At 35.2% G+C, this 23,750-nt stretch overlaps 1 protein-coding gene across 2 annotated transcripts in view; it reads right to left on the bottom strand.

Moving 5' to 3' along the window:
* RanBPM (Ran-binding protein M) overlaps positions 1–15,948 on the bottom strand; it is a 102,143-nt gene extending 86,195 nt beyond the window's left edge. For both annotated transcript variants that reach the window (XM_089095425.1, XM_089095426.1), the window contains exon 1: positions 15,807–15,948. In XM_089095425.1, coding sequence (XP_088951551.1) covers positions 15,807–15,936 — 130 coding nt within the window. In that variant the 5' untranslated portion in view covers positions 15,937–15,948. The remainder of the gene's footprint in view (positions 1–15,806) is intronic.
* Positions 15,949–23,750: the final 7,802 nt, after the last annotated feature.

Below are 23,750 nucleotides of genomic sequence, written 5' to 3'. Positions count from 1 at the left end.
TTTTATTTTCAATGCTGTAAGAACTGGAAAATAAAATATTTGTAATATAATTCATTTTCAGTGAAGCACCAATGACGTTGTTGGCTTTTGGTTTTTATTTACAGTTAAGAAAGGAAGCAGTATCCAAACATTTGTTTGTAGGGAAACTAAATTCGTCTTTAACAACTTTAAAAAGAGCTAAGAAATTAAACTGAATATTTGATGTATAATGATATTAATTGCTGAAAGCTCATCAGTTCAAAATGTTACTATAATTTTAATGTTTATTTTCAATATTAAGTACAAAAGAAAATATTTGTCATAAAATTGGTTTTCATTAAAGTGCCAATAACGCAGTAGGTTTTAGACTTTTATAGTGAGAGAAGGAGGTCATACCCAAACTCTAGTTTGTAGTGATTTTTGTTTGTTTCAAGTTTGGTTTGCATATTCAATTTGAGTTTCACTCGTTTTAAGATTTATTTTTTAATTTACCTTAATATCTATTGTATTTTTGTTTGCACTGATTGTTTATTTAATTTCTGTTCGTTTTAAGTTTCATTTATACTTCAATAGGGAAATATGTTTTTTTCGTTTTAAGCTTGATTTTCATATTCAATCTAAGCATTACTTGCTTAAAGATCTATTTATCCATTTATATTATTACTTGTTGTATGTTTTTGCTATGATTGTGTATTTAATTTCTGCTCGTTTTGGGTTTCATTTATTCTTTAATAGCAATTTCTGGTCGTTTGAGTTTGATTTTTAAAAGGTATTTGTGTCTGCTGAGCTTAATTTTAAAATGGCCTTTACTTTTCTTTGAAAAACTTATATTTTTGAAAGTTTTTTTTTTTAATTAAATCTTATTCGTTTTTTATTGCAAAAAGTTTCAATTTTTTAAAATTCCTAATTTCAAAATCAAACTTAAAAAAAAAATCAAATATTCATCAAAGTATCAAAACTGGTATCAAAGTAACAATATCAAAGTGAAAAAATGGGTATGTGTCAACCTCTGAGTTTTATTATCTGATGTTTGAACTATTTTTAACAGAATGACTATCTCAAAATTTTATCGGGTGGTTTTTGGGAAAAAGGGCGTGGGGGGGGGGGGGATAATTAACCTTCGGTCTCTTTTGAATCTTTAAAAGTGAACTAGAACTTTCTATTTTCAATATATTGAGCCCTCTCTGAAGTTTATACAAGTATCCCTTCTATAAGAGCCATATATATCCCCAGAGTATGAGTTGGGAGATTCACTGATTGAAAATGTCAACTACCGTATGTAAGGGATAAAAGTTCTTCTATATCTTTCAGTGCAAACTCTGATTGGGGCAAGAAGGGGAATTTTTGTTGACATAGAATCCGGGCGCAGGGTCGAAGGGGTGAATATTGACCAGGGAAAAGGGGAGTTGTTTGAGGGTTATGAAGGGCATTATTAGCAAAACGCAATTTTGTTCTCCTTTCCTTAAGGGTGACAAGATTAGCTCTCCTAAGAAGGGAAATATAAGGTACTTTACCCTCATTGAAGATAATTCTTAGGCACCTTTTTTGGACTGCCTCTATTCTGTCCGACAATTCAATGGAAATGCCAGGATGCCAAACAGGACAGGCATACACAAGGGTTGGGACGTACAAATGACAGGAGAATCCTCAAACAATGCAATTTAGGGCATTTAAATTTTTTAAAGAGTTTAAGGAGGGAAAATGCAGCACTTGCAAGTTTTAAGATGTCATTAATATGACAATCCCATTTTAAGTTGCTTGAGATGGTAACGCCCAATAATTTCATAGTAGTAACAGACATTTCAAGGGGGATTGGACTGACTGGAGAAAGAAGGGGGAGTTTTAAGGAAATTAATAGTAAGAACAGTTGACTTTAAAGGGTTGACTTTCCTATCATCACTAAGAGCTTCAGCTGATATTGATTCCAAGATGTCCATTGGGTTGCTTTTTAAATTTTTGAAACATGTCTCTAAGACAGTTAGATCATCAACAAATTTCCATCTATCTGGAAAATAAACACAAAGGTTGTTTATCATTGTAAGAAATAAAATTGGACCTAAGAGGGTTCCTTGGGGCACAATATTATAAATTGGGAGGGGATCAGAATATATATTCAGGTATTTCACAACTTGTGTTCTATTAGATGCAATTATTCTAATTAAATAAGGGTCAACTTGAAAGTCACTAGATAGTTTTTCTAATAGTATATTGTGGTTGATTAAATCAAAAGCTTTTTGCAAGTCAACAGCAATAACACTGAGCCAGGTATTGGGTTTTTCAAGTGTGTTACATATTGTGTCCATAAGGTGAACAGGATTATGGGTATATGCTGTATAATTTACAAAGCCTGTCCCTGGGCCCTGGGGGGTTGTGTTGACCCTGGAGTTTTAATATCCGATGGTTGAACTATTTATAACAAAATTTTTAACAAAGGGGCGCCATCCCTCCAACGGTTTTGGCAGTTGGTAAAATCTTCACTGAAGGCAAAAATTTTACCAAATTTCAGCAAAATTGCCCAAAATTTAGCAAAATTCTTGATTTCTGCAGAAAATCTGGCATAAATCAGGTAGCAATTCGGTAAAATTTAAAAAGATCGCCCCTTCCAATGAAATGAGTCTCGGGATGCCCCTGGCCCCCAGGGCATAACTTACAACGCCTACCCCAGGCTCTGGAGGGCTGTGTTGACACCAGAGTTTTTTGTTATCTGAACTTTGAACTATATTTAACAAAATGCATATCTCAAAATTTTATCTGATGCATTTAGGGCGTGAAAAAAGGGGGGGCTAGTTGCCCTCCAATCTCTTTTGACTCTCAAAAACTGAACTAGAACTTTCAATTTCCAATCAAATGAGCCCTCTCTGAAGTTTTTATGGGTATTCCTGCCATAAGAACCGTATATGCCCCCAGGGCATAACTTACAATGCCTGCCCTTGGGCCCTGGGGAGCTGTGTTGACCCCAGAGTTTTTGTTACATGGTCTTTGGACTATTTTTAAAAAATGGCTATCTCAAAGTTCTTATAAGATGGGTTTGAGAAAAAAAAGGGCATAGAGGGGAGGGCTAGGTGCCCTCCAATCTCTTTTGATTCTTAAAAAGTGAAATAGAACTTTCAATTTCCAATCAAATGAGCCCTCTTTGAAGTTTATACGAGCATCCCTTCCATAAGAACCATATATGCCCCCAGGGCATAACTTACAATGCCTGCCCCAGGGCGCTGGAGGTTGTGTTGACACTGGAGTTTTATGATCTTTGAACTATTTTTAACACAATGGCTATCTCAAAATTTGTAATTGGATGCATTTGGGAAAAAAGAGCATGGGGGGGGGCTGGTTACCCTCCAATATCTTTTGACATTAAAAAATGAACTAGAACTTTCAATTTCCAATCAAATGGAACCATATATGCCCCCAGGGTATAACTTATAACCTATGCCCTGAAGACTGTTGGGGAAGTATCCAGCTCAAAGACATAATTTCCAGAACTTTCAACTATGGTGAACAAAATGGCTATTTCAAAATTTTGATAGGATGTGTTTGGGGAAATGGAAGGGGTGTTAGTTGCCTTCCAATCACTTTTGACTATTAAAAAAGGCACCAGCCATTCAAATTTCCAATCAAATGAACCATTTGAAGTTTCTATGACAACACTTTCTATAAAAAAAAACTTATATGCACTGAGGGCATAACTTACAACCCTTGCCCTGAGGGCTGTGAGGGGGGGGGGGGTTGTCATCCTAAAAGACCTAATTCTCTGAATTTTTAACTACATTGAACAAAATGTTATCTAAAAATTTTGATTGGATGGATTTGGAGAAAAGGTGGGCATGAGAGGGGGGTTAGTTGCCCTCCAATCACTTTTGACTATGAAAAAGGGCACTAGCCTTCATATTTTTCAATAGAATTAGCCTTTTTTGATGTTTCTACGACACCGCTTTCAGTAAAAAGCATATTGGCCTACAGGGCATAACTTACAAACCTTGCCCTGAGGGCTGTGGGGGAGTATCCTCCTCAAAAACAAAATTTATAACTGGAAATCAACTATGCTTAACAAAATGGCTATCTCAAAATTTGTAATTGGATGCATTTGGGAAAAAAGAGCATGGGGGGGGGGCGGGTTACCCTCCAATATCTTTTGACATTAAAAAATTAACTAGAACTTTCAATTTCCAATCAAATGGAACCATATATGCCCCCAGGGTATAACTTATAACCTATGCCCTGAAGACTGTTGGGGAAGTATCCAGCTCAAAGACATAATTTCCAGAACTTTCAACTATGGTGAACAAAATGGCTATTTCAACATTTTGATAGGATGTGTTTGGGGAAATGGAAGGGGTGTTAGTTGCCTTCCAATCACTTTTGACTATTAAAAAAGGCACTAGCCATTCAAATTTCCAATCAAATGAACCATTTGAAGTTTCTATGACAACACTTTCTATAAAAAAAACTTATATGCACTGAGGGCATAACTTACAACCCTTGCCCTGAGGGCTGTGGGGGGGGGGGGATTGTCATCCTAAAAGACCTAATTCTCTGAATTTTTAACTACATTGAACAAAATGGTATTTAAAAATTTTGATTGGATGTGTGTGGGGAAAAGGTGGGCGTGAGGTTAATTGCCCTCCAATCGCTTTTGACTATGAAAAAGGGCACTAGACTTTTGAATTTCCAATAGAATGAGCCCTTTTTGAAGTTTCCACAACAAAGCTTTCTATAAAAAGCTTATATGCCCACAGGGCATAACTTACAACCCTTGCCCTGAGGGCTGTGGGGGAGTGTCCTCCTCAAAAACATAATTTCTATCTGGAAATCAACTACGCTGAACAAAATGGCTATCTCAAAATTTTGATTGGATGTGTTTGGGGAACTGGTGGGTGTGGAAGGGGCGTTATTTGCCTTCTAATCACTTTTGACCCTTAAAAAGGGCCAGAGATCAATCTAATTGTATGGAAGATGTTTTAGAAATATGTAGAAGACATTGAGTAGAAATCAAATTATCAGAAATGCTGAAAGTGAGTAAAATAGAAGTTCCTCCACCATGGGAGGAAAACAGGATTTTATCAAATTTGGAATTCAAAGTGGAACCAAATATACCTGAAGAAATGGCATTTTGCATGCAGATGCGTAATAAACATGAAGGATATATCACAGTGTTTACTGATGGATCTAAAGTTGAGGAAACTAAGCATGTTGGAATAGCATTTTGGTGCCCTAAGAAAAGAAAATTCAAATTTCCCCCCGAATGCAGCGTATTTCAGGCAGAAGTATATGCTCTTACAAAATCCTTAGAATTTACTAAAGCATGGGAAGAAGAAAAATTTGTAATATGTTCCGGTTCAAAGAGCGCTATTCAAGCAATTACTAATACTAAAATCATTCCAAAACTAAGTACAGAAGTCATAATGTGCTACAGTAAGCTACATGCAGCAACGGAGAAGAAGAAGACTTTCATTCAGTGGATTCCATTCTCACTATCAGCCAAGAGCCTAGCCAACTATACCTGCACACAGAGCACAGAAATTGATATCTATCATCTTATATTTGAACTCCTTAAGTCGAAAGATCTACTGAAAGATATCTGAGAAGATCTAATAAATAAGAGATAACCAAGCCAGTAGCTCTGTTGCCCACAGAGTGAAGCAAAAAGAAAAGGGCTAAATAGTATCAACTGAATAGCCTGCCTGCTGTGAATTAGAAGAAGAAGAAGCTCACACTGGAATCATAGGGAATGAAATTGCAGACACATATGCTAAGTCTGCAGTTGAAGTTGGAATAAGTTTGAATGAATTGGACACCCCTCAAGAATATATAATGCTTGGAAAAGTAATTCAAGAACTGAACCAAGAAGGATTTATATCAAACAGGGATTTGGCTGGAAATTTGTTTGTTACTAAGAAAAATCAAAGGAAAATAGAAACTAAATTGTACAAAGGAATAAATAGATTTGAAGCAAAGAAAATATTCTGCCTTTGATCAAACCATGCAGGATTTGGATATTATAAAGCAAGATTTTGAGGAAAAAATGACAATTGTCCCAAATGTGGGAGCTTAGAGACCATTGGACATTTGTTAATAGAGTGCCGTGAGAGTAAAGAAGAAAGATGAGAAATTGTGGAATTTTTTAGACTTAAGAGAAGGTAGCCAAGCCTAAATTTATTAATCGGTAGATTTCAAAGGGAAGAAGAAAACTGTGTTATCACACGTCTTGTCGTAGAGTTTTTGCAGAAAAGTGTAAGAATTATGAACATTTCAAAGCAGCTTATAAAGAAGAGACTTTATACATGCTTAACAAATAAGAAGTGAAGATTAGATACCGTAGCCACTGACATCCCCTGGGCTGTACAGCAAGAGGGGAATCATCTGGTTCCTGATCCTATTTATACATGAGGGGAAGGGGGTGAAGTATAGTGGAGCTGCATTTGAAGTGTATTAACTACAATTATTCTCCATATAATGAAGTAAGAACTGTTGTTTTTAACCTTTTATACATAGCCAAAAATAAGAGAAAAAAGGTATCATCTTTGAGGGTCTGTAATGGGCTTAAAATTGAATTTCCAGTAAATATTTACCAAATCATATTATTGAGTAACAACTAAAGGTAATATACCATTTGATACCTTTTTTATGCTGATTATGAATATAATAATCATTTCTATAATAAATGATTTTTAGCCCCCCCCCATATAGGCCAATTCAGGGTATATATTTCTACATTAGGGGGGGGGGGGTAAATTTTAAACTTACCTCCCATTTACATCAGAAACAAAATTTGCCCCCCCCTAATGTAGAAATATAAACCCTTAATTGGCATATATAGGGGGGGGGCTGAAATTCATTTCCGATAGAAATAGTTATTATATTTGTAATCGGCATAAAAAAAGGCATCAAGTGGTATATTAACTTTAGTCCTAACTCAATAATATGATTTGGTAAATATTTACCAAATTTCAAAGTAAAGCAATTATTATAATTGTAAAGAGCATAAAAAATGCATTGAGAAGTATAGGCAACTATATTCATTATATTGGAGATCCACCACATGGCCAATATGGGAATAAAGTTCATTTGTGATGCAAATGGATGTTATTTTTAGATTGGAGATACAATTCTAGGTATATATTTGCACATTAGGGGGGTGGGGATATACATTCTATGAATATATAGGTCCTAAGAAATTCATGAATTTCTTAGAAAAACTGTAAAAACAAGGAAAGAAGTGAAGATAAAGGCTCTCCCCCTGCAAAATGTGTTAACTAGGATTATTCTGCATATTATGGAGGAAGAATTGTTTTCTTAATGTTTCCTTATGTCCAGCTGGACTCTTAGGCTTAAAATGCTGGTTGGCTAGTTGGCTAATTTAAAGATTTGTATTATACACTGTCAAATTAGCCATATAGTGGTATCCCTATTATATTGACTGGGAAATCAATTAGTATAGGCCTAGGCCTAAATAATGTATTTCTCTCTGGTTTATGTCCTGCACTGGGTAAAGGTTTAGGTAAAATTCTACTTTAGCTACTTCTGGCTATCTTGGAAAGGAGTTTGGTTAGGAAAATGAAATTTTCAGGGATAGATCTATAGGCTAAAGTATGTCCCGGGAAGGTATTTTGAAGCACCTACCTCCACTCCTTCTCCCTCTAGAGGGTCCTGACCTTTGATGACCTTTAAAAATCTGTGTGTTATAAAAGTGAAATCTTGTAAAATAGGTCTTCCGCTTAAAATGAAGTCCAACAAAATGGTTTTCAGCCTCTCAACTTTGCTCAATCCTGATTTATAGAGTTTTAAAGATGCAAATACATATCCTAAATTTGGAAAATCAACATTGATATGGCTTAAAATACTACTCAAATAACAGGAATTGCATTTTCAGAACTAAAGCCAGAGAAAAAGAATCTTATAACAGGAAATTAAGGTAAAATTTTGTTTTGTCAAAATTTCAATAGGTATTCCAAAATTCTACTTTAGAAGCTTTTAAAATATTTTAAATATTTCTAAAGCGCTACTACATAGAGCGCTAAATACCTCAGAATCAACTTGAGAGGATAATTTTTGTCATGGGAAGATGTTTTTGAAATCCCCCTTCCCCCCAAACTCAAAAATTTTCCAAAATTCTATTTTAGAAGCTTTTTAAATATTTCTAAAGCACTAATAGATAGAGTGCTAAAAACATCAAAATCAACTTCAGAGGACACGTTATATCACGGGAAGAGGTTTTTGAAATCACCCTTCACCCCAAACTCAAAATTTTCTAAAATTCTACTTTAGAAGCTTTTAAAATATTTCTAAAGTATTAAAAGATACAGTGCTAAAAACATCAGACTCGACTTCAGAGGACACGTTATATCACGGGAAGAGGTTTTTGAAATCCCCCTTCCCCCCAAACTCAAAATTTTCTAAAATTCTACTTTAGGAGCTTTTTAAATATTTCTAAAGCACTAAGACATAGAGTGCTAAAAACATCAGAATCGGCTTCAGAGGACACGTTATATCACAGGAAGAGGTTTTTAAAATCCCCCTTCCCCCAAACTCAAAATTTTCCAAAATTTTACTTTCGAAGCTTTTTTAAATATTTCTAAAGCTCTAAAAGATACAGTGCTAAAAACATCAGAATCTACTTCAGAGGAAACGTTATATCACGGGAAGTGGATTTTAAAATCCCCTTCCCCCCAAACTCAAAATTTTCTAAAATTCTACTTTAGGAGCTTTTTAAATATTTCTAAAGCACTAAAACATAGAGTGCTAAAAACATCAGAATCGACTTCAGAGGACACGTTATATCACGGGAAGATTTTTTTGATATCCCCCCGCCCCCCCCGCTCAAAATTTTTGAAAATTCTACTTTAGAAGCTTTTAAAATATTTTAAATATTTGTAAAGCGCTACGACATAGAGCGCTACAGACATCAGAATCAACTTTAGAGGACAATTTATGTCATGGGAAGATGTTTTTGAAATCCCCCTTCCCCCAAACTCAAAATTTTCCAAATTTCTACTTTAGAATATTTTTAAATATTTCTAAAGAACTTCGAGATAGAGTGCTAAAAACATCAGAATCTACTTCAGAGGACACGTGATCTCACTGTAAGAGGTTTTTAAACACACACGTCTCCCCACACACAAAATTTTCCATAGTTATACTTTAGGATCTTTTAAAATATTTATATAGAACTAATAGATAGAGCGCTAAAAACATCAGAATCGACTTAAGAGGACCCGGTCTATCATGGGAAGAGGTTTTTAAAATCACACTTCTCCCCAAACTCAAAATTTAATATCATACTCCTTATTGAGATTTTTAAATATTTCTAAAGATCTAAGACATAGAGTGCTAAAAACATCAGAATCTACTTCAGAGGACACGTTATATCACGGGAAGAGGTTTTTAAAATCCCCCTACCCCCAAACTCAAAAATATACAAAATTTAAATTTCATATATTTTTTACATATTTCTAAAGCGCTAAAAGATACAGTGCTAAAAACATCAGAATCGACTTCAGAGGACACGTTATATCACGGGAAGAGGTTTTTTAAATCCCCCTTCCCCCCAAACTCAAAATTTTCTAAAATTATACTTTATTATCTTTTAAAATATTTCTAAATTAATAAAAGATACAGTGCTAAAAACATCAGAATCGACTTCAAAGGGCGCGTTATATCACGGGAAGAGGTTTTTAAAATCCCCCTTCTCCCCAAACTCAAAATTTTCTAAAATTCTTCTTTAGTAGCTTTTTAAATATTTCTAAAGCACTAAGACATAGAGTGCTAAAAACATCAGAATCGACTTCAGAGGACACGTTATATCACGGGAAGAGGTTTTTAAAATCCCCCTTCTCCCCAAACTCAAAATTTTCCAAAATTTTACTTTCGAAGATTTTTTACATATTTCTAAAGCTCTAAAAGATACAGTGCTAAAAACATCAGAATCAACTTCAGAGGACACGTTATATTACGGGAAAAGCTTTTAAAATCCCCCTTCCCCCTAAACTCAAAATTTTCTAAAATTCTACTTTAGGAGCTTTTTAAATATTTCTAAAGCGCTAAAACATAGAGTGCTAAAAACATCAGAATCGACTTCAGAGGACACGTTATATCACGGGAAGAGGTTTTTAAAATCCTCCTTCCCCCCAAACTCAAAATTTTCCAAAATTCTACTTTAGTAGCTTTTAAAATATTTCTAAAGCACTAATAGATAGAGTGCTAAAAACATCAGAATCGACTTCAGAGGACACATTATATCACGGGAAGAGGTTTTTAAAATCCCCCTTCCCCCCAAACTCAAAATTTTCTAAAATTCTACTTTAGGAGCTTTTTAAATATTTCTAAAGCACTAAGACATAGAGCGCTACAAACATCAGAATCATCTTTAGAGGACAAATTATATTATGGAAAGATGTTTTTGAAATCCCCTTCCCCCCAAACTCAAAATTTTCCAAAATTCTACTTTAGAAGCTTTTTAAATATTTCAAAAGCACTAATATATAGAGCGCTACAAACATCGGAATCTACTTTAGAGGACAAATTATATTATGGTAAGATGTTTTTGAAATCCCCCTTCCCCCAAACTCAAAATTTTCCAAAATTTTACTTTTGAAGTTTTTTTAAATATTTCTAAAGCGCTAAGACATAGAGTGCTACAAACATCAGAATCAACTGTAGAGGATAAATTATGTTATGGGAAGATGTTTGTGAAGATGAAGCGCTAAGACATAGAGCACTACAAACATCAGAATCAACTTTAGAGGACAATTTATGTTACGGGAAGATGTTTTTTATGTCATGGGAAGATGTTTTTGAAATACCCATTGAAATTTTGACAAAACCACATTTTACCTTAACTTTCAGTTATCAGTTTCTTTTTCTCTGGCTTTAGTTCTGAAAATGCCATTTATGTTATTTGAGTAGAATTTTAAGCCATATCAATGTTTTATTTCCGAAATTTAGGAAATCTATTTGCATATATTTAAAACATTATAAGTTGGGATTGAGCAAAGTTTTGAAGCTGAAAACAATTTTGTTGTACTTCATTTAAACAGAAGATCTATTTTGCAAGGTTCTGTTGCTATAACTCACAAATTTTTAAAGGTTATTCAAAGTTTTAGAAATCCCCTTTACCATTCATCCCATTCCCCCTTCATACTCTAAAATCTGTTTGGTAATTTGAAACTCCTTAGTTTCCCCGGGGGTAGTTTGTGGGGGGGAGGGGGGATGTTCCGTGAGGGTATTTCCCGTGGGGGGGGGGGATATTTTCTGTGGGGAGGTATTTTCCGGGGGAATTTCCGGTGGGTATTCGCCAAGAACCACAAATTTGATGGTATGAGTTTTATTAAAATCTTTTACTTTTAGGGGTTGTTTCCCCCTTTTACAAAACTCAGACAAATTTGTTAGACATGCAATTTATCAACCAGATTTTAGAGTATTATTCCGGTGCAACACGTTGCAACGAAATGGTCAGCTTAGATTAGAATAAGCAGGGGCACCGCGAGCAGGTTGCTGACCACCGCCCCCCCCCCACCCCCTCCCCCCGCTATCAAATCTCCTTTCAACTAACCTTTGCACCCTCGAAAGAAAATTTTTATGTAAGTTCCAACATTTTTTACATATTTTAAATCTCGGATGTAAAAAAGAAAAGCAAAATTTTTCAACATTATAGGATTAAGCTATTTGAATATGTTTTATGTGGTTACCCAACTCAAAATGTTAAGGGGTTTCCAAAAAAAAATACTCAAAACGAATATAGATTATTCGGTACTTGTGCATTATAAATAACCCACTGCTATAGACTGTACAAGGAAACCAGACAAACGGGTATTTGTTAGACAAGTGGATCGCAAAGCGTGATTTCTTATTGCGTTTAAAATATTTAAACTGTTTTTTTTTGGGTTTTGGGTGGTAAAAATGTACCGGGGTTTGTTTAAATTTTTAATTTTTGCTTTGATTTACCCCCCCCCCCCACCCCCTAATGTGCAAATATATAGCCCAACTTTGTTTCTAAACTATTATATTTTCATCCTATTTTATTTTATTTCATTACCAGTAACCAAACTTAACTTCTTTCGTGTATAGTGGTGGGTTATATATAATGCACAAGTACCGAATAATCTATAGTCAAATATTTACTTCTGCCCCCTCTGTCCCCCTCCCTATTTACACTCTAATAACGTCTTATAGCTTCAAGAATGAAGATTGCTACACTAAACTATTTGGACAAAAACATTTTAATTGCTTTAAGAACAAATGGGGTTAGATACAGTATATTGCCAAATTTTCTTTTGCAATGTTTTAAACATTAATTAGTAAACAATACCCATAAAAACAAATTAGTTGGGGTTATAAAGCTCTGATATATGTTTCATGAAATGGTGCATTCCCGAGGAGATTGAATATTTTTTTTTTAAATAGTGCTCTGCCAGATCTCCTTCCATATGTTCTTCTCTTCTGTCATATCTGGGTTATATTGTCTTGAACGTCATACCAGCCTCTTTTAATGTTTTTTCTGTGAGCACATGTTGCAGGGTCAACAAAATTTATACTGTAGTTGACGCATAAATGTTGATAGCCCTGGCTAGCTAGGCAACCGTAGGCCCTCCAACAGTCGCTGATAATTGTTGTCCCTGGCAGGATTCGGTTTTGGATAATTCCCAACAACGTGGCACTTCTTCTATCCAGCACAGAAACCATGAATGAATTACCAGTTCCTCGCTCTATTCCACCAAATACCCATTTACCCTTGACAATCCGACCACTATTATATTTACGCTTCCCAAATTGGGCTTCATCTATCTCAACAATGACTCCTCCTCCCAAAGGAGCAAAGTTTGAATGACATATGTACATACAAACCTCTCTTCAGAACTGGCTCCAATCCACAAAGGTTTGTTTACAACAAGTAACATTGTTGATAATGAAATCTTTCCTTGGAGGCGGTATTTGAAGCCAAATCCTAAAAAAACAGAAATTTTCGAGCTCAGAAAGGTGTGAACAAGCCATCCATGTTTTGTCATAGATCGATTTTGAAAAATTACACTTTACCTGAGAATATTCATGGCCACCTCGGATAGGTATAAGCCTAGACTTCTGGCAACGGAACGAATTTCTATATTTTACGCAAATCTGGCAACAAATATCGCAATTCCTGCTTCTCAATAACATGCCATGGTTATAATACAACCCTAAGACTGCCTCAACAGTAGGAAATTGAACGATACCACCACAGAAATTTATTTCACAAAAATTGCAAGACATATCTCAATAATTGTCATTTACAGACTGAAGCTGTAACTTGTAATATCTGTTGAAGCATTAATTAATTGTTTCATTGTTAAACGGCGGGAATAGTCGAACAAAGATAACAGTGAATTGGGTTATAAATATATTGGAAAGATAGGTCAACTTAGTAGGCCTATGCGTTTTTCCTGCATTTGAAATAGTCGCTTCTTAACAGATGTAAATATCCTAGTCGATTCTGATGTTTTTAGCACTCTATATATTAGTGATTTAGAAATATTTTAAAAGCTCCTAAAGTAGAATTTTTTAAAATTTTGAGTTTGGGGGGAAGGGGATTTTAAAAGCCTCTTCCCGTGATATAACGTATCCTCTGAAGTTGATTCTGATGTTTTTAGCACTCTATCTATTAGTTCTTTAGAAATATTTAAAAATCTTCTAAATTATAATTTTAGAAAATTTTTAGTTTGGGGTGAAGGGTGATTTCAAAAACATCTTCCCGTGATATAACGTGTCCTCTGAAGTCGATTCTGATGTTTTTAGCACTCTATCTATTAGTGCTTTAGAAATATTTAAAAAGCTTCTAAAGTAGAATTTTGGAAAATTTTGAGTTTGGGGGGAAGGCGGATTTTAAAAACATCTTCCCATGACATAAATTGTCCTCTAAAGTTGATTCTGATGTCTGTAGCGCTCGATGTCGTAGCGCTTTAGAAATATTTTAAATATTTTAAAAGCTTCTAAACTAGAATTTTGAAAAATTTTGAGTTTGGGGGGAGGGGGGATTTCAAAAAAATCTTCCCGTGATGTAACGTGTCCTCTGAAGTTGATTCTGATGTTTTTAGCACTCTATGTTTTAGCGCTTTAGAAATATTTAAAAAGCTCCTAAAGTAGAATTTTAGAAAATTTTGAGTTTGGGGGGAAGGGGATTTTAAAAGCCTCTTCCCATGATATAACGTATCCTCTGAAGTTGATTCTGATGTTTTTATCACTGTTTCTTTTATCGCTTTAGAAATATTTAAAAAAGATTCGAAAGTACAATTTTGGAAAAATTTGAGTTTGGGGATCGGGGGATTTTAAAAACCTCTTCCCGTGATATAACGTGTCCTCTGAAGTCGATTCTGATGTTTATAGCTCTCTATGTCTTATTTCTTTAGAAATATTTAAAAAGCTACTAAATTAGAATTTTTGTAAATTTTTTTTTTTGGGTGAAGGGGGATTTTAAAAACCTCTTCCCGTGATATAACGTGTCCTCTGAAGTCGATTCTGATGTTTTTAGCACTGTATCTTTTAATACTTTAGAAATATTTTAAAAGCTTCTAAAGTAGAATTTTAGAAAATTTTGAGTTTGGGGGGAAGGGTGATTTCAAAAACATCTTCCCGTGATATAACTTGTCCTCTGGAGTAGATTATGATGTTTTTATCACTCAATCTATTAGTGATTTAGAAATATTTAAAAAGCTTCTAAAATAGAATTTTGGAAAATTTTGAATTTGGGGGGAAGGGGGATTTCAAAAACATCTTCCCATGACATAAATTGTCCTCTAAAGTTGATTCTGATGTCTGTAGCGCTGTATGTTGTAGCGCTTTAGAAATATTTAAAATATTTTAAAATCTTCTAAAGTAGAATTTTTAAAAATTTTTAGTTTGGGGGGAGGGGGGATTTCAAAAACATCTTTCCATGATATAACGTGTCCTCTGAAGTCGATTCTGATGTTTTTAGCACTGTATCTTTTAGTACTTTAGAAATATTTTAAAAGCTTCTTAAGTATAATTTTAGAAAATTTTGAGTTTGGGGAAGGGTGATTTCAAAAACCTTTTCCCGTGATATAATGTGTCCTCTGAAGTCAATTCTGATGTTTTTAGCACTCTATCTTTTTGTACTTTAGAAATATTTTAAAAGCTTCTAAAGTAGAATTTTAGAAAATTTTAAGTTTGGGTGGAAGGGGAATTTCAAAAACATCTTCCCATGACATAATTTGTCCTCTAAAAAGGATTAGGTTATTTTTACTGGTCTCTGTTGTCAAATCCTTTCCTTAATTAATACAGTTTAAATGGTCTTATCAACAGAGTTGTTTGGCATGTGCCTGCTACCCTTAAGGGTAAGGATTTCTGATAAGGCAAGTGTGACATCACAACAAAGCTGGTTTCATATACCATAAAGAAAGTCAGCATGGGTTGAAAATTAAATGGCTTAGGATTTAAATAGGATTTTGTAATATATTTTAAAGAACAAGGTTAAAATCAGAAGTTGTGTAAGGTAAGAAGTTATCTATATTTATCATAGTAATATAGTATTAAATATTATTTAAAAAAAACTAGTAATGTGAAGTAATTTACCATTATATAGAGGGGGGGGGATGAGTGGAGGTAGGTACTTCAAAGTACCTTCCCGGGACAAACCTTAGCATGTACATCCATCCCTGAAAGTTTCATTTTCCTAACCCAACCCCTTTCCAAGATAGCCAAAAGTAACTAAAGTAGAATTTTACCCATTTACCATGTAGTGCATATTGAAAAATTTTTTTGACGTAAAAATTAGTTATGATAGGTGAATGAAACTGAAAATATGAATTTAATAGAAGGTGACCCTGAACCAAAAAGTTGCTAACCTTTGTAATGTGCTCGTAAGTTATTTAACGACAATGATATGTACTGGTATTTATCAACAGGACTCCATGCTCTTGGCAAAGGTGTATCTGATTCATCAACCAGATGGTACAGTTGCTTGATTCTATCCATTATTATTCCCAATAAAATTATAAATTTATATTTATCCTTCTTCTTTAAAAGCGCTCATTACTTAATGACGTTTGCTACGTATTATCGTTGGAAAGTCTCACTTTTCTGGCCAAGAAGTGTCTTCTGATGCCATTGCTCTTTTGAAAGTCAGCTAATTTATTACCATCAAACACTTTCACTGGAAAATTGACCCCTGTTTCCCTAGCAAAACTTCTTGGCTGCATCCTTGTTTTTCCTTTATGTAGATGCTGAAAAAGTCACATACTATTTATGCAGTATTAAAAAGTCACATACTATTCCAGATCGTCATGGACGAACACTCCAAATTACTTAAATAGACCATTTAGAAACATAGCCCTCACTTTTTTCCAGAATGGTGGCCATTTTATACATTGTTGAAAAAAATGTCATGATTACAAGTCCTTGGGATTCAAAACCTATGGTTTTTGCTTTCCAATAAACTCGAAAATTTTTCAGTAAATCATTTTCGAATTAAGGTGAAATGACCATATGTCAATCCTTAAAAAAACTAAATTATACGATATTTTTCATATTTTGGGTTTCATTATCGGTCTCAATCAAAATGCTCTTTATTCTACACAGTTTGTAGTATCGATTAGTGACCATTCCGGACCTCCGTTTCACATGCAGTCATCAAAGAGCACTAATAACGCTTGTTCCACTAAGCGGGTCCACAAGCAAAATTGGGAGAAATGCAATATTTCCCTTTATGTTGCCACTGTTGCTTTGGCCATAAGCTGCATCAAAGTTCCGTTTCATATACTCTGCTCTCGCCCTTTCAACGTCTCAGCCTCTGTTTATTTCAAAATTTATTACCATCAAGTCATCCATGCTCTGAAAATTGCCGAATTGAAAGCGGTTCCTACGAGACAAGCCAAAATTGGGACAGAGAAACCGATATGGTCCGAATCCACTGAACTCCAGTCGGTAAAGCGACATGCAAAAACATGGCTGAACATTTTGATTGCTTGTGATAGACGATTACGCGGGAAAATATTTGAGCTAAAACGGGGCACAAAACGTAAATACAAAGCTGAAACGAAGAGGTACCGAATTATCGGGCAACAGTTCACAGGAAATAAAAAATTGTTACCAAACCTAATCAGACCAAACGATCGTTCATCTAGTACCTCTCTGACACTGCATGATTGGCGCTCTTAATATAATTTGATGAATGGGAGACGAGAATTTTACTATAGCCAATCAATATGAAACTGAAGTTTCCAACTGGCTTGCCTGTTTCTCAGCGCACCATTGCGTTGTTCCCATTTCCCTTAAGAAGATCAAGTTAGCTGTCAGAAAAGTACTTTCCAAAGCAAAAAATGGGATAGACAGCGACGATCTTACAATAAAACATCCTAAGCACTTACCTGAATGCTTCTATTCTGATCTTCAGCTTATCTTCGAGATATGCATCACTAGGGGTTTTGTTCCCGACAGATTCCTAAAAGGGGTCACCTCGTCTATCGCCAAGAAAGGAAAAGATCCAAACGAATGCAAATCTTTTAGACTGATAACTTTCTCGTGTGTCTTGAGCAAAGTGTTTAAATATATGATTTTCACTTAGCTTGATACTGGACGCTTTGGGGACAATCCTCTTGCATTCCAGAAAGTACTCGGATGCCAAGAGGCTCATCGCCTTTTGGCTAACGTACATATGGACTCGAACAGAAATAAGTCGCCTCTTTATATGTGCATTATTAATATATCGAAAGCGTTCAGTTGCGTCAATGACATGCAAGCAATGAATGCTCTACTGCACAATGGACTAAGTTGCAATCTCCAAATGGAAAGGTGCAATCTCAGATCCCACAAAAATCAGAAAAGACGTAAGGCAAGGCAGTGTTCTTAGTCCTCTTATTTTCAAACATGCAATCTCCAAGATTCTGGACCGTATCTTACCGTCTCTCCTATTGCATGGTACTGACCTGTCTTACTTGGCATACACTGATGACGTCCTTCTGCTCAATAGATCCGAAGCAGACTTAAAAGACAACCTGAATCGACTCTTAAGTGATTTTCAATCTACTGGGCTTCCTATCAATGTTGATAAGTGTGAATATTTGACCTGTAATGCACTGCAAAGTGATTCTGTCACTGTCGGAAATCATGCTGTCGGAGCTAAGATATCTTGGCATTATGATTACAGAAACGATCATTGAAACTTGACAAGCAATTGTTAAGCAAATATTATGTGTCTGTAGTGCCGAATCGCGGATGCTACTCCAGGAAATCTCTTGCCTCAATTTATCGTTCAGTGTGCCTACCACATGTAACCTACTTCGCCGGTATATCCCACATGCTGTCAGTGAGAAACACTGAAAACGTCAAAAAGTGCTACTCTAAATATGCAAAATTTTTACTGTACATACCCAAGTGTTATGGGAATTCCCACCTTGAAATATATAGTCTTACAGAGACATCCAAACAATGGTCTAGCATTCGAAATAATTCAATGCTAAAAGTTTAATTAGATAGACGACTTTTCTCACCTGTATTTATTTGAGTGTCGTAGCTTTATCTTTTTGGTAGCTGGTTTCTTTTTTTTCTTTTTGTAGTGCTCCACTATAATCTGTTTTTGTAGATGGTGGGAGATCAAATGTTATTATTATTATTATTATAGGTGATATGCATACAGAAAAACCGTGAAACCCCTCATCGCTCTTCTCATCACCTCGTAAGTTAAAATAATTTGCAGCTCTCCGATCGTGATCTTTCAGATTCAGATAATTTAGAAAGCTATGGATACAAGTGCAAGGTCTTAAAGAAAAACCTCAAAACTGCTTTAGAGTTATAAATTTCGACTCTTTGACTTTTAATTGTTCAAGCAGAGGTACGAAAAGTCAAAGTTATTTTTTTCACAAGGACTAAAACAATATTTTTCAAAGTCTAGGGGCTTGGCAAAATATCTCTTGGGAGATCCCTTGACTGAGACTCTCCTCCTATTGGTGCCACTGCTTTTTTTCTAATTTTTATTACCATCAAGTCATCCATGCTCTGAAAATTGCCAAATTGAAAGCGGTTCCTACGAGACAAACCAAAATTGGGACAGAGAAACCGATATGGTCCAAATCCACTGAACTCCAGTCGGTAAAGTGACATGCAAAAACATGGCTGAACATTTTGATTGCTTGTGGTAGACCATTACGCGGGACAATATTTGAGCTAAAACGGGGCAAAATACAAAAATTAAAAAAAAGATATTAAAACAATGAAAAACAAAATAACTGATCTAGACCACTTATTTCAATTTGTATTGCACTGTTTGTGTGCTTGTCAAACAGCTCATGATGTAGAACTGTACACAAGGAGTAACCCAGCCAAATAGTAAACAAAACTCTAAAAAACGGAATTTTAATGATAATTGATAAACCAAATGAAATGGCCAATTATTCTGATCCCAAAAATATAAATTCATAAAATTTAATGTTACCCGTAAGAAACTGTGAGCGCATGAAAAACTTCCTGATTTTTCAAAAATGGGGCAATTACCCCTAAAAGTCAAGTAACCTCAATAAAAATCACACCATCAGATTCAGCATTTCGGATAACTATTTTATAGCGGTTTCAGGATTCTATCGTAGGCAGCGCAATAACGCTGTCTAAGTACAGAGCTTTGTGGGCATAATGTATTATTTATTATGGCACTTCGTATAGAAAGATTTGTCGTAGAAACTTCAAACGGGGCTCATTTAGTTGGAAATTGAAAGGGTTAGTGCTCTTTTTAATAGTCAAAAGTGATCAGAAGGCAACCGGCCTCCCTCCCCCCTCCAAGCCCATTATTTCCCCAAACAAATCCAATTAAGATTTGAGATAGGAATTTTGTTTAGCGTAGGTGAAAGGTCCGGAAAGTAGGTCTTTGAGGATAAAAGCCCCCCCCCCCCAGCCCTTAAGGCAACGGTTGTAAGTTATACCCTAGGGGAATATAAGTTTTGTTTTATGTAAAGGGTGGTCGTATAAACTTGGGAGGGGGCTCATTGAATTGTTTATCAGAAGTTCTAGTGGCCTTTTTAAGAGTCAAAATGATTGGAGGGCAGCTATCCTGCCCCCCACACGTTGTATTTTGTCAAAATGTATCTGATAGAAATTTTGAGATAGCCATTTGCTCAAAAGCAGTCCAAAGATCATAGGTAGCGCAGTTGCACTGCCTAAGTAAAAGCGATTTGGGCACAAAATGTATTATTTTTTTTTTTAGACCAGGGCACTTCGTATAGAAGGAATTGTCGTAGAAACTTCGAAGGGGCTCATTCGATTGGAAATTGTAAGTCATATTGCCCTTTCTCATAGTCGAGAATGATTGGAGGCAACCGAACCCCCCACCTCCATCTTTTCCCCAAATACATCTGACTAAAATCTTGAGATAGCCAATTTGTCCAGCATAATTGAAAGGTCCACTAGCTATGTCTTTAAAGATTGCGACCCCCCCCCCTGGAACCCTCTGGGTAAGGTTTGTATGGTATGCCCCCAGGGTATATAAACATTTTATGGAAAGAGTGATCGCATAAACTTTAGAGGGGGCTCAGTGGATTGGAAATTGAAAGTTCTAGTGGCCTATGGTCAAAAGTGATTAGAGGTTAACCAGAACTCCTCTCCCTCGACCATCGTTTCCCCAAGCAAATCTGATTAAAATTTTGAGATAGCCATATTGCTAAGCATATTTTTGAAATATTCTGTAATTATGTTTTTTGGGAATGATAACCCCCCCTCCCCTCCCCACGTCCCTCCCGGCAAGGTGTATAAGTTATATTAGTTGCCCATTGTTAACATTAAAGTTTTATGTTCAGGGTGGTCGTATAAACTTTGGATGCGGCTCATTCAATTGTAAATCAGAAATCCTAGTGTCCTTTTTAAGAGTCTGAAGTGATAGGAGGGCAACTTTCTCCACCCCACGTCTTCTTTTCCCCATATGCATCCAATAGAAATGTTGAGATGACTATTTTAATCAAAGTAGTCTAAATACCATATTAAAAGGCCTACGGGGTTGAAATTGTACCCAAGAACTTGGGGGTGAGGGTTGTAAGCTTTTAAGCTATGCCCCAAAGGCATATAAGACTTTAATGGTATGGGGCATCCTATAAACTTTGGATAGGGCTCATTTGATTGGAAAAGGGAAGTTATAGTACTCTTTTTAAGTTAAAATTGAATTGAGGGCAACCAGCCTCCTCTCCGACGACCATCATTTTCCAAAACAAACATCCAATCAAATTTTGAAACGTCTACTTTCTTCAGCATTCTTGAAAGATCCTGTAATTATATGTTTGTGGACGTCAACCCCCCTCAGAGCCCTCAGAACAAGGGTTGTAAGTCTGGCAATTAGTTCACTGTTTATATATAGTATTTGTTATTGAGAAAGGTATGCATTTTTGACCTTTGTTTTCGGAAAAGACAAAGGGCATTCAGGCGAGTCTTTCAGAGAAGGTTGAGGGGATTGTCGAACTAATCAAAACATATGTAATCAAACCTATAATTAAAATACATGTAATCAAACATGTGTATAAGGGCTGTCAAAAGGACGTAATTCAGGAATGACTGAGATAATTAATTTATAACTATCAGAAAAGGATAAGGGAGATGGTCAATTGACCAAAAAACGTAACATTTATACGCTACTACTACTACTACAACTACCACCACTACTACTGCTTCCGCTACTACTACTACAACCACAATATACATTTAAAATAAGGAGGGGGGATTTAAATTAAATCAAAAGACACTATCTCAAGAATGGATTTGAGTATTAAGTGGAAACTTTCAGAGAATGCTTAAAGGCGAAGATAAATTCACCAAAATGCAATATATGCATGCTACTACTAATGCTAATACCGCTGCTACATTTACTACTAATGCTACTACTGCTACTTCAACTACTATCTCTATTGCAACTACTTGTAAGGCTAAGAGCATTAACATAAAAATCACAAAAGTATACATATATATAAGTTATCAAAAGGATATATCAACAATGTCATAAAAACGGCTAATTGTATTAAGTTGAAACTTCCTGGACTTGATGAGAATGATGTTCAAATCACCAAAAGGCAATAAATATACTATTGATACTACCACTACAGTTAGGCCACTATAACTAATGACGCATGGGGTAGTAAGATGTAACTTTTAGGGAACGTTTAGGAGTTTAAATTAATCGAAAAAACTATATACATGCAGGTTTTCAAAAGGATGTATAAGCAATACAATAGGCAGTGCCGCTCTATAATAGCTAGAAGCATCTTTAAAACTTTTAAAGGAACTAATTCAATTCAAGATTAAAAGTTCTAGTGCCCTTTTTGAGGGGGAAAAGAGATTGGAGGGCAAGCAGCCCTTCTGCCAAGCCTATTTATTTTACATACACATCCAATCAAAATTTTTGAGATAGCCTTTTTGTTCAGCATAGTAGAACAGCCCAGCTGCCATGTCTCTTGGTATATAGGGTATGTCAACCCCCTAAAATTATGTAATTGGCCTTTTAAGCTTTAAAACTAAATCAAAAAACACTGTGTGTATGGTTACCAATAAGAAACCTCAGCAATATATCGAGAACGACTAGGAGTATTAGTTGTAAAATTTCGGGGCTATTGTTATTACTACTTCTGCTCTTACAATTTTAATCTAAAGAGTGTAAGTTTATCCAAGTTGTTAAAGAGTATAGACAGAATTCTTTAGGAATGATTTTAAGTTTTATTTTTCTGGTCAACTTGTTGAGGTATAAATTTGAATTACACAATAATATTTGTGTCAGGATTAAAATTATTGAAAAAATTTCTCCAAATATATATAGAGCAAGCCAGACTATGGATTCCTATAGAAAAAAACTGAAATGATATACAATATTATTTTTTCAATGAAAAAAGACTTCGTTAATAAAAACAAACAGAAATTATTTTAAAAAACTTTTTTCCCAAAATAAGTTTTTCAAAGAAAATTAAAGAGCTCAATTAAGCCAAGAATCAACAAAAATAAAGTCAAATAATCTTCCAAGTGTAAAACTACCATAAATCACTATCAATAAATAAATGAAACTCAAAATGAATCGAAATTACAATAGATAGCCGACTCAAACTCAAAAAGATGAAAAATTAACGTGAGTAGGGCTGACAGTCCCCATGCCTTCTCAAGACCAGAACACAATTTGCGTTTTACTGAAAACAAAATACATTTGAAATATTTTCATCTTTCTTACTTTCATAAATAAAAAATTATCAAAACTTTAAGGAATAAATATCAGTATATGTCAAATAAACTGACAATCCAAGGTTATTTGTTTAATTTTAGCCCTACTTAGGGCATACATTATTTTATAGCAATGCTCTTGGTGCCAGAATAAACACAGACATGTTGATAGTCTTGGCCATCGTCTTTGCTTAATTTGTTTGCTGTTGCAAAATTCTCCAGAGCCTAAGGTGCTTCAGAAGGCAAAAAACAGTCAGAAGCCATGTACTCATTCTAAGCCATGGCAGTGATAAATTTGGACAGGGTCTGAAGCGACCACCTTGAGCTATATAAAAGACTAATGCTCTGCAATCACGATTGCAATTTTTTGTGCAGCTGACTATAGTTAAGCTATACGAATACATTTAAGTAGTTCTTGTGGTTTCCTTCTTCTAATGTATCGTTTTTTGAAACTAAAGCTTACCTTAGTGAGGCACAATCACCCGTCAAAGTCAGTTATTAATGATTTGTCTTTCAAGTTTGCAACTTTGCATTAACAAGAACCTACCACCCTGTAAGGTAGCCCCTACTATCAGGGCTAATAAATTTGGTAGTCTGTTACAAACTGAGGCTTGGGTAAG

Source organism: Artemia sp. Qi Xiang Cuo, chromosome 10 (assembly GCF_049724085.1).
Source record: "Artemia sp. Qi Xiang Cuo chromosome 10, ASM4972408v1, whole genome shotgun sequence".
In the NCBI taxonomy this organism is placed as follows: Eukaryota; Metazoa; Arthropoda; class Branchiopoda; order Anostraca; family Artemiidae; genus Artemia; species Artemia sp. Qi Xiang Cuo.
Note: the sequence above shows the minus strand (reverse complement) of the source record. Positions and strands in the feature narration are given on the sequence as shown.